A 12,281-nucleotide genomic window follows, 5' to 3' on the forward strand; every position below is an offset into this window, starting at 1 on the left:
AGATAAAATAGTGGAAGTAACTACCGCAGAGCAGAATAAAGAAAAAAGAATGAAAAGAATTGAGGACAGTCTCAGAGACCTCTGGGACAACATTAAATGCACCAACATTTGAATTTTAGGGGTCCCAGAAGAAGAAGAGAAAAAGAAGGGGACTGAGAAAATATTTGAAGAGATTATAGTTGAAAACTTCCCTAATATGGGAAAGGCGGTAGCCACTCAAGTCCAGGAAATGCAGAGTCCCACACAGGATAAATCCAAGGAGAAACACACCAAGACACATATTAATCAAACTATAAAAATTAAATACAAAGAAAAAATATTAAAAGCAGCAGGGGAAAAGCAACAAATAACATACAAGGGAATCCCCACAAGGTTAACAGTTGATCTTTCAGCAGAAACTCTGCAAACCAGAAGGGAGTGGCAGGACATATTTAAAGTGATGAAAGGGAAAAACCTACCACCAAGAGTACTCCACCCAGCAAGGATCTCATTCAGATTTGACCGAGAAATTAAAACCTTTACAGACAAGCAAAAGCTAAGAGAATTCAGCACCACCAAACCAGCTTTACAACAAATGCTAAAGGAACTTCTCTAGGGAGGAAACACAAGAGAAGGAAAAGACCTACAATAACAAACCCAAACCAATTAAGAATATGGTAATAGGAACATGCATATCGATAACTACTTTAAATGTAAATGGATTAAATGCTCCAACCAAAAGACATAGACTGGCTGAATGGATACAAAAACAAGACCCATATATATGCTGTCTACAAGAGACCCACTTCAGACCTAGGGACACATACAGACTGAAAGTGAGGTGATGGGAAAAGATATTCCATGCAAATGGAAATCATAAGAAAGGTGGAGTAGCATTTCTCATATCAGACAAAATAGAATTTAAAAGAAAGACTAGTACACGAGACAACAACACTACATAATGATCAAGCAATCAATCCAAGAAGTAGATATAACAGTTGTAAATATTTATGCACCCAGTATAGGAGCACCACAATATGTAAGGCATATGCTACAGCCATAAAAGGGGAAATCGACAGTAACACAATCATAGTAGGGGACTAACACCCCACTTTCACCAATGGACAAATCATCCAAATGAAATTAAATAAGGAAACACAAGCTTTAAATGACACATTAGACAAGATGGACTTAATTGATATTTATAGGACATTCCATCCAAAACCAACAGAATACACTTTCTTCTCAAGTGCTCATGGAACATTCTCCAGGATAGATCATATCCTGAGTCACAAATCAAGCCTGGTAAATTTAAGAAAACTGAAATCGTATCAAGTATCTTTTCTGACCACAACGCTGTGAGACTAGTTATCAATTACAGGAAAAAAATCTGTAAAAAATACAAACACACGGAGGCTAAACAATATGCTACTAAATAACCAAGAGATCACTGAAGAAATCAAAGAGGAAATCAAAAAATACCTACAAACAAATGACAATGAAAACACGACGACCCAAAACCTATGGGATGCAGCAAAAGCATTTCTGAGGTAAAAAGAAGCATGTCAAATAAACAACCTAACCGTACACCTAAAGCAATTAGGGAAAGAAGAACACAAAAACCCCAAAGTTAGCAGAAGGAAAGAAATCATAAAGATCAGACCAGAAATAAATGAAAAAGAAATGAAGGAAACAATAGCAAAGATCAATAAAACTAAAAGTTGGTTCTTTGAGAAGATAAACAAAATTGATAAACTATTAGCCAGACTCATCAAGAAAAAAAGGGAGAAGACTCAAATCAGTAGAATTACAAACGAAAAAGAGAAGTAACAACTGACACTGCAGAAATACAAAGGATCATGAGAGATTACTACAACCAACTCTGTGCCAGTAAAATGGACAGCCTGGAAGAAATGGACAAATTCTTAGAAAAGCACAAACTTCCAAGGCTGAAGCAGGAAGAAATAGAAAATATAAACAGACCAATCACAAGCACTGAAATTGAGACTGTGATTAAAAATCTTCCAGCAAACAAAAGCCCAGCACCAGATGGCTTCACAGGTCAATTCTCTCACACAGTTAGAGAAGAGCTAACACCTATCCTTCTCAAACTCTTCCAAAATATAGAAGAGGTAGGAACACTCCTAAACTCATTCTATGGGGCCACCATCATCATGATATCAAAACCAGACAAAGATGTCTCAAAGAAAGAAAGCTACAGGCCAATATCACTGATGAACATAGATGCAAAAATCCTCAACAAAATACTAGCAAACAGAATCCCACAACACATTAAAAGGATCATACACGATGATCAAGTGGGGTTTATCACAGGAATGCAAGGATTCTTCAGTATATGCAAATCAATCAATGTGATAAACCATATTAACAAATTGAAGGAGGAAAACCATATTATCATCTCACTAGATGCAGAAAAAGCTTTTGACAAAATTCAACACCCATTTATGATAAAAACCCTCCAGAAAGTAGGCATAGAGGGAACTTCCCTCAACATCATAAAGGCCATATATGACAAATGCACAGACAACATCATTCTCAATGGTGAAAAACTTAAACCATTTCCTCTAAGATCAGGAGCAAGACAAGGTTGTCCACTCTCACCACTATTATTAGCATAGTTTTGGAAGTTTTAGCCACGGCAATCAGAGAAGAAAAAGAAATAAAAGGAATCCAAATCAGAAAAGAAGAAGTGAAGCTGTTTGCAGATGACATGATACTATACATAGAGAATCCTAAAGATGCTACCAGAAAACTAGTAGAGCTAATCACTGAATGTGGTAAAGTAGCAGGATACAACATTAATGCACAGAAATCTCTTGCATTCCTATACACTAATGATGAAAAATCTGAAAGAGAAATTAAGGAAACACTCTCATTTACCATTGCAACAAAAAGAATAAAATTCCTAGGAATAAACCTACCTTAGCAGTCAAAAGACCTGTATGCAGAAAACTATAAGACACTAATGAAAGAAATTAAAGATGATACAAACAGATGGAGAGATATACCATGTTCTTGGATTGGAAGAATCAACATTGTGAAAATAACTGTACTGTCCAAAGCAATCTACAGATTCGGTGCAATCCCTGACAAACTACCAATGGCATTTTTCACAGAACTAGAACAAAAAAATCTGACAGTTTGTATGGAAACACAAAAGACCCCGAATAGCCAAACAATCTTGAGAAAGAATAACGGAGCTGTAGGAATCAGGCTCCCAGACTTCAGACTATACTATAAAGCTACAGTAATCAAGGCAGTATGTTACTGGCACAAAAACAGAAATATAGATCAATGGAACAGGATAGAAAGCCCAGATATAAACCTACACACATATGGTCACCTTATTTTTGATAAAGGAGGCAAGAATATACAATGGAGAAAAGACAGCCTCTTTGATAAGTGGTGCTGGGAAAACTGGACAGCTACATGTAAAAGAATGAAATTAGAACACTCCCTAACATCATACACAAAAATAAACTCAAAATGGATTGAAGACCTAAATGTAAGGCCACAGACTATAAAACTCTTAGAGGAAACATAGACAGAACACTCTATGACATAAATCACAGCAAGATCCTTTTTGACCCACCTCCTAAAGAAATGGAGATAAAAACAAATATAAACAAATGGGACCTAATGAAACTTAAAAGCTTGTGCACAGCAAAGGAAACCATAAACAAGATGAAAATACAACCCTCAGAATGGGAGGAAATGTTTGCAAACGAATCAATGGACAAAGGATAATCTTCAAAATATACAAGGAGTTCATGCAGCTCAATATTAAAAGAACAAACAACTGAAATCAAAAATGGGCAGAAGACCTAAATAGACATTTCTCCAAAGAAGATATACATCTTGCCAGAAAACACATGAAAGGATGCTCAACATCAGTAAGCATTAGAGAAATGCAAATCAAAATTGCAATGAGGTATCACCTCACACCAGTCAGAATGGCCATCATCAAAAAATCTACAAACAGTAAATTCTGGAGAGGGTGTGGCGAAAAGGGAACCCTCTTACACTGTTGGTGGGAATGTAAATTGATACAGCCACTATGGAGAACAGTATGGAGTTTCCTTAAAAAACTAAAAATAGAACTACTATACGACCTAGCACTCCCACTACTGGGCATATACCCTGAGAAAACCATAATTCAAAGAGTCATGCACCACAGTGTTCATTCCAGCCCTATTTACAATAACCAGGACATGGAAGCAACCTAAGTGTCCATCAACAGATGAATGGATAAAGAAGGTGTGGCACGTATATGCAATGGAATATTATTCAGCCATAAAAAGAAACGAAATTGAGTTATTTGTAGTGAGGTGGATGGACCTAGAGTCTGTCATACAGAGTGAAGTAAGTCAGAAAGAGAAAAACAAATGCCGTATGCTAACACATATATATGGAATCTAAAAAGAAAAGTTCTGGAGAACCTAAGGGCAGGACAGGAATAAAGATGCAGACATAGAGAATGGTCTTGAGGACACGGGGAGGGGGAAGGGTAAGCTGGGACAAAGTGAGAGAGTGGCATGGACATACATATACTACCAAATGTAAAATAGCTAGCTAGCGGGAAGCAGCCACATAGCACAGGGAGATCAGCTTTGTGTCCACCTGGAGGGGTGGGATAGGGAGGGTGGGAGGGAGACGCAAGAAGGAGGAGATATGGGGATATATGTATATATGTAGCTGATTCACTTTGTTATACAGCAGAAACTAACACACCATTGTAAAGCAATTATATTCCAATAAAGATGTTAAAAAAAACCTCTAGTAACCTACATGTAGCATATTCTTCATATACAAGTGTCATGTTTTTTAGTGTCTTTTACAATGTACACTTCATAATATTTCAGTCAAACCTGACCTAACTCAGCAGTGTTGTCACATGTATTATGACTGCTTGTAAAAGGTGTGGTACCATGGCAGAACAAAAGCATGAAGCAGATTTTTCAGTCCGTCAAGTGAAATGAGCCCAACTCCTTTTCCATCGTTACCCTTATACCATTCAGGAGAGCGTCTGCATCGTGCTCAGGCTGTGCCTCAGCTGCCACTGCACCAGGAATTACAGGAACAGGAGGAGAAAGAAGGGAAAGCCTGAAACAGCACCCGTGATTAGGCAGGGCCTGAGGCTGTGGGACGCAGCAGATATGTAGTAATACACAACCATCTTTTATGGCTAAAGCTGTAGGATTTCCTGTAGCTCTGGACTCTCAACATCCTCTTCAGGTTCAGTTACTGGTGTGTCCCTAAAGGACTGATTTTCTCTGTGCTTCTGTGTACCTCATGACTGTCGTGGTGACAAGACAAAGATAATGTATATCTTCCTTGCCCCTCTTCTGTTTATGTCCATGCTGTACTCACTGTTAGAGGTAAGGGCACACTTTACACATTTAAATGAGTGGGTGAGCACACTTTGTCCTAAAACTAATTTCATGTAAAGATGAGTTAAGGAAGAACAAGGAGCGTTTTTCTGTGCCTCTTTGCTCTGTCTTACCCTCTCTTTTGAGATTCACTTTCTTCTTCCTTTGTTTCTTTCTGCTTTCCTATATCAAGCAGCAATTCCTATAAATATTCTTTGACCTTATTGGTAGTCTTTATGCCTGAACAGACAAAACCTATTTCAAAGTAAGTCTGTTCCAGCTGAAAATGTTAGTCTATTTGTTAAGTGCACTGTGATGGAACAGATAACTTCTCATGCCTGTGGAGCAGGGATTAAATACTGCTTTTGCAATTACTGTTCCTTATGCCTGGAATAGATTTCTCTCCCCTACCTCCATCTATGCAGACTCCATCCCTTATTTAAAAGACCTAAGTCAAATGTAATGGCTTATTTAATGCTTTTCCCGATTCTCCCAGACAGTTAATGGCTTCTACTACAGGTTTTTTATACCTCTCTAATAGCTCATTTAAGATTATTTTATTATTGTTTGTGTATATGTCTGTCACTATACTATGAGCTTTTCAGACATAGGAACTCTATCTTCTTATTTTCTTCAGTTTTATATACGGCCAGTGAATCTTTTTTGACTATTCGTTCTTTATTGGATAAGTGTTATTCCTTGTTTTTAAGGCCCTTACAATCTAGTAGGGGTGATGTATCAATCACAGATAACTATAATACAAACTAGAATGCTGTCAGTGCCACAAAGAAGGAAGAAATCACTTCTTGCTGTGTGAATTAGAGACACCTAGGTTATTCTAGGCTTTGTGGATATGGCAGTATTTGAAATGGACCTTGAAGAGTGTGTGTGAAATGTAGCATTAATGGTGTGTAGTTTTTTTTTTTTTACTTCATGATGTCTTTATTAGAAATAGTTTAAGCACACGGGAGCTATATTATTTGACGTGTATTCCAAAGCCTTAATTAAACACTTTACCTAGAGTTAGTTCACCTGTTTTTAGTTCTTAAATCATTCATCAGTGTGCTAAGCTGTCTGTGGACTTAAATTCAGGGACTCATATTTGGCATTAGATATTTTTCATTTGTCTGAATGTTACTAACCAAAAGAGGACATGAAATTTGATGTCTTTCTGTCCTATTGCATCGATTTTCTTTATTCATTTTAGCCACAGACCCCTTTGCTTCTGTTTTTGGAAATGAATCATTTGAAGATGGATTTGCCGACTTCAGCACATTGTCAAAGGTAATCTGCAGTAATTAGTTGGAAAGTAAACTATACTGTGTTTCCACCAAAGGAGTGATCCTTCCTTTCTATTTTACAACCTGACCCTCACAGAGATTGCAACTTGAATTCAGTAAGGCACAGCAAACATTGATTTCAGTCAGAAATGAAATATAAGATGTAATCAAAGTAGACATTTCTGTGCACAAAGACAATGGTGATGGTACAGATAATTATAATTTTCTACTGGCAGGTTTGCTCAACAACTTTAAGAGTCTTCTGTCTTTTTAAATATGTTTCTTCCAATTGAACTACATTTTCCCCCTGTTGACTATCTGGGTCAATAGCTGTAAAATCTGGGCATTCATTCTATCCTCTCTGTACTGGTTGCTTGATTTTATGTTCTAAGACTGTTAAGGTTAGTATTAAGATAATTAATAGCCCAGCACTATTAGGTAGTGGACTATATGTCCACTGCCTATTTTCCAATGTAGCCCTAGGATTGATTCAGGACAAAAGAGTAAAATTAGTGTATATGTCACACTGTCTCTATCACTGGTTCTCAACTGGGTGTTACTCCCCCCACCCCCACCCCCCAGGAAACATTTGGCAATGTCTAGAGACATTTTCGGTTGTCACAGCTGAGGAGGAGGGCTGTTCATATCTAGTGGACAGAGACCAGGGATGTTGTGCAACACCCTGTCCAGCACCACAACACAGAGCTATATCCAGCCCAAAATGTCAGCATGCTCCTTTAGAGAAACACTGGCCTAAACTGTAATATCCAATTCATTATAGAAAAGTGAATCTTTCATTACTCCATGTATTAGAGAGGCCAGGTCTTCAGACCCACAATAAGACTTATGTCATGGGATCAGTTTGCTTTAAAAAAAATTGACTTTCAGGTTGTCTTTAATGTTTTTTAAGATGCCATTTTCTTTGACTTTAGTATTAAATCTTTCCTATATTTAAGTGCATTGACAAGTGTGGAATCGGTAGTTTTTCCTTTATCATTTGGATCAGATATTCACTTGAGGAAAAATATATTAGTCCCTTTATAAAGGGCCTCAATGGTTTTGTATCACCTGAATGTTAATAAACCTTTAATCCAGAGTTGGCTTGTTTTGGTATGATCTGTTGCTCTTAATGAGTAGTGATGTTATAATCACTACTCATATAGAACAATTTAAAAAAATTTTTCCATTTTGGTTCTGAATGCAAAGGTTAAAATGTTAGTGCTCTCAGAATTGAAATAAATAAAGCTGCATAATACTGAAGATCACTCTTCCAAATTCTCCATAACCACGTACAGTTTGGTTGGCATAATATATATAACCATGAGTAATTTCTTTTCAAACAAAGGTCAACAATGAAGATCCTTTTGGTTCAGCCACATCAAGCTCCATCAGCAACATGGTCATTACAAAAAATATGCTTGAGGAAACATCCATCAAAAATGAAGATGTACCGCCAGCACTTCCACCAAAGATTGGAACTCCAACAAGACCCTGCCCACCACCACCTGGTATGAGAGTTGATACCTTTCCTAAATCAACGACTTCCTTTTTCTTTCTGAAAAGTATGTGTGGGTCTTATTTGTAGACTTTATTTAAAGGGCCTTAAACAAAACAAGTCCAAAAACACAGCAGAAGCCTGCTGCTATCATCTGTTCTGGCCTTAATGCAGAATTACAGATATGTGCCTAAGAAACCAGCCTGTGTAACTGTCATGAACTATTTTTCTAGCAAGAGCTAATTTCTCTTTAAATCATTTTAGAGAGGCAGTAAATGAAAAAAGGAAAGTACCAACGAAATCTCTTACTTTTTGGAAGCTCATTGATTACCATTTGAACAACAGTTTCCTGCGCTTTGGTATTTTAATAAATTTCTGTAAGCGAAGATTAATTCGAAGTCCTTTTCTTTTTCCTGCTAAATGTGAAGTCTTCCTTAAGTCCTTTAATGTGAGAATATATGGCCTTTTTGGTATCCAGAATTCAGCTTTTCGGTATCAGAATTTTAAAAGAAAGTATTGTTTTTCTTGAAGGAAAATATTATTTTACATGACTTAATAAGAGACTCCTTTATTTTATAAAAGTGATGTTTTTGGTCTAGAAAAAAATTCTTACTATTCTTATTTTTTTTGTTTTGTTTAGCACTAAACAAAAGAAAGGGGTTTTGTTTGTTTGTTTGTTTTTAATGACGATAATAAAGTTCATGAGAAGCAGCAAAAATGCAATCCCCTGAATAGTTGTAGTGCTACTTGCGAGAAGACACATCTGGTACATTATTGTTTTAATCATATATCATTCTGTGGTAAATTTTCAGCCTCAATAGTTCTAGAATATTATTCTTGCCTTTTCATAATAGCCTCCCTATGGTATTTCTTGGGCAGACTTTTTTTTCTTCTTTGACTTAAAGAATTGCAAATAAAATTGTTAATACCCAACTACCTATTGAAAAATCAGGTGAACAAGTTATTTTTATCTTTTAAGGAAAAGTAGCCTGTATCATATATCACTAGAGAAAAAGGTTGTCAGAATATATTTTTTTAAATGATAGTTAATTTGCTCATTTAAGTTTTATACCAGTAAGGTACCAATAGTGAGGTTACTTAGGATTTAAAAATCCTAAGTAAACTAATATACTAGTGCTGCAACTAAATCTAAGACTTCAGCAAAGTGAGTATATATCACTGTAGAAAAATCAAGGAAAGAAGGATGGTTTGTTGAACTGCAGCTTAAAGATCTGGGTTCTAATTCTGGATATTCTCTGACTAGGTCTATGATCTTGAGTGTGTAACTTCATATGTCTGAACCTCAGCTATCTGAGCTATTAGATGGTGGCATTAATCCTAATGTTGCCTACCTTCGCAGGATTGTGGAAGGATCCTTTGAGATATGAGATATGAGCACCTTTTGTAAGCTGCTACAGTGCCAGAAAGAATCTGTTGTTATGATTGCTCTTACCAGCTTAACACATCTTTAGGAAAAAATATATATTTGAAGATATTTTAGCACCTGTTCTTATCCTTTCTTCAGGAAGTACTGAGTTTAAGTCTTTAAAATTAGAAAACTTGTTTGAAAATGGTGCTGAATTAATGAGCAACAGTATGCTGTTTGGTAAAAGATTTAGTTGATCAGCAGCCACAAAGATTTAGGACCTGGGCTTCAAAGCATTCTCTTTATTCTTCAGTTTGAAATATTGTAATAGCAAGAAATAGGTGGGCTTTACCAAGGTAGTTTTTAATTTCATGCTCCCAGGTGTTACATATAGATCCAGAGAAAAATCAGAAGAATATTAGCATTTTTCAAAGCTCATCTGCCCTTCCTGCCACTAGTGGATAACTGAATCAGGCAGAGGTTATCACAGCAGAGGCCGTTTTTGGCATTCTTTGTCATTCTCCTGCTGTTTTGTCCATTCCTCTCTCTTTTCTTGGGAACATGCTGCTTTGGAGAAGAGAAGGTCAACTCTCTGGGCAGATAAGATTCCTGGCCCATTTCCCCCCTTTTGCTATTTTTCCATTTAGCAACATAGAGCTGGAATGTATTTGAGAGGTTGTGTGTGAAAATTTGAGGACAGAGTGTTGGTTGTGATAGTTTAAGACCATATTAAGAATGTGTTTGAGGTATTGACCCCCATTCCCCACCCCCAGCTCTTTAATGCTCCCTGTGTTCATGTTCTTGTGTGTTTGTGTTTGCCATATTTGCTGGTTGAGTTAATTGTAATGATTTTGATCCAGGGAAAAGACCCATCAACAAATCGGATTCTTCTGATCCCTTTAAACTGAATGATCCATTTCAGCCTTTCCCAGGCAATGATAGCCCCAAAGAAAAAGATCCTGATATGTTTTGTGATCCATTCACTTCTTCCTCTTCTACTACTACCACTACCAATAAAGAGGCTGACGCAAGCAATTTTGCTAACTTCAGTGCTGTAAGTACTGTGGATGGGCTGTTTCGGGGAAAATCTTTCCATTTACAGTTTAAAGAGTTTTCAAAGATTATTTTGGAGTCTGCCAAATTTGCATTATTTCAACTAATTTACCAACATGTTAAAAATGATCTTTATTTTTCCCCCAACCAAAAAATCTCTGTTTGATTCTGTTTGCTGGTTCTAAAAGTATTTCATTGCTCAAATGATTTTTGTAGTCTTAATTCTTGGGATATATACCAGTTGTTTTGCAAAACCCTTCTCTTGATCTTGGTAAACAATATAAATAAAATTCTGACAGTTATTATTTTGCAAATTGTTATGGATGATAATGGGCCATTTAGAGAGTCATTTGCTGTCTGCCCTCTGGATGAATAATGCCAATAATTAGTTTGTGTATTTGTAACTGTGTTTGTGTGTTTGCATATAAAGCCTTGATGATTTCTGGAGACCAGTCAACAACTATGAGAGCATAGGGCCAGGAATTCTTTGAATTGAAAATAAAACTCTGGTTTCATATAATAGTGTTCCTAAAAAGTAAATGTTGGTTTTATTAAATAAATATGATTGTTAAGAGCTAAACAATCTTTAATTATTTGGGGGGCTCTAATTCACTAGCATTCCATATTTACTCTGCATCCTCCCAGAGCTGACTAACATAGGCAGGCCAGTAAAGACAATAGAAGAATGCTGTGACAAGACCATAGGCAGGGTCTATAAGATCACAGAAATGGGACAACCAACTTGAAGTGTCACTCTGGAGGGACATTAAGCAGTGATATGTATTCCATCATTATTTAGATAAAAACAAGCCTTTTTTTTTTTTTTTAATTCTCAGAGTAACTAACAGTGTTTCATTTTCCCAGATGTTTTTTCAGGTAAAATGACCTTCATTATCACTGTCTATTTTACAACAAAGCAGTTTTCCTCTACTTAATACCTTAAGCACTTGAGATGATTTTAGAAATAAGAGATCTAGTGGCCAGGTGACTGACCACAATCTGCCTAATGTCTCCCTCAGTGTAGCATTGGGTCCCTCAACCCGTCACTTTATCCCTGCAGCCATTTCTAGTTAGAAAGGAGGTAGGCAGGAATCTGTATGCAACTAAGAATTAGTCTCAGCTACCCAGCTTTTGAATCTGTACTCTTAAGTTTCAGTGGCTTCCTCTGAATGTAAAGGAGCAGAATAGGAATCAGTATTTTGAATACTGGAAAACGGAGTGTCAGAATTATACTGCCTTTTATTAGATGGAATTTGAGTTGTTTCAAGCAGAGAATCCAGAATTGCTCTTCTTAGTATAATCCTCTTAATATAAAATAACCTTCTGGCAGTTTGTGGCATTTAATATCTTAAATATGATTTCAGCAAGTCAAAACCTGGTTGGAATGAGTCTTGAACAATAGCTAAGGCATTTTGCTTATTTCATATTCCAGAATCTCAGTATGGTATAATATTAAGCAGCTCATAATAAAAATGTCTTCTTTTTTTAATTATGAAAGATTTGTTAAGTATTATAAGTTTCAAAGGCCCTCTAATTCCCTAGGGAAAAAGCTACCATTTTCAAAAAGCCTGACAGTTTCTTTCACTTCATCCTATTATGGTATTCCTCTATATGACAGGACTTGAAACCGGGTAGAATTTTTTAGTTATCTGCCACGGTGGCTCTTTCGGGTGGATAAGTGTATTTCCTTGACTTAATAATTACCAGCATTAAGGTTT

General features: G+C 36.5%; 1 protein-coding gene across 3 annotated transcripts in view; it reads left to right on the forward strand.

Moving 5' to 3' along the window:
* The window catches only part of EPS15 (epidermal growth factor receptor pathway substrate 15), a 168,942-nt gene that overhangs the window by 155,813 nt on the left and 848 nt on the right, over window positions 1–12,281 (forward strand). For all 3 annotated transcript variants that reach the window (XM_059064028.2, XM_059064018.2, XM_059064037.2), the window contains 3 exons: window positions 6,577–6,653; window positions 7,995–8,157; window positions 10,371–10,564. In XM_059064028.2, coding sequence (XP_058920011.1) covers window positions 6,577–6,653; window positions 7,995–8,157; window positions 10,371–10,564 — 434 coding nt within the window. The remainder of the gene's footprint in view (window positions 1–6,576; window positions 6,654–7,994; window positions 8,158–10,370; window positions 10,565–12,281) is intronic.

This window comes from Kogia breviceps, chromosome 1, assembly GCF_026419965.1.
Source record: "Kogia breviceps isolate mKogBre1 chromosome 1, mKogBre1 haplotype 1, whole genome shotgun sequence".
Taxonomy (NCBI): domain Eukaryota; kingdom Metazoa; phylum Chordata; class Mammalia; order Artiodactyla; family Physeteridae; genus Kogia; species Kogia breviceps.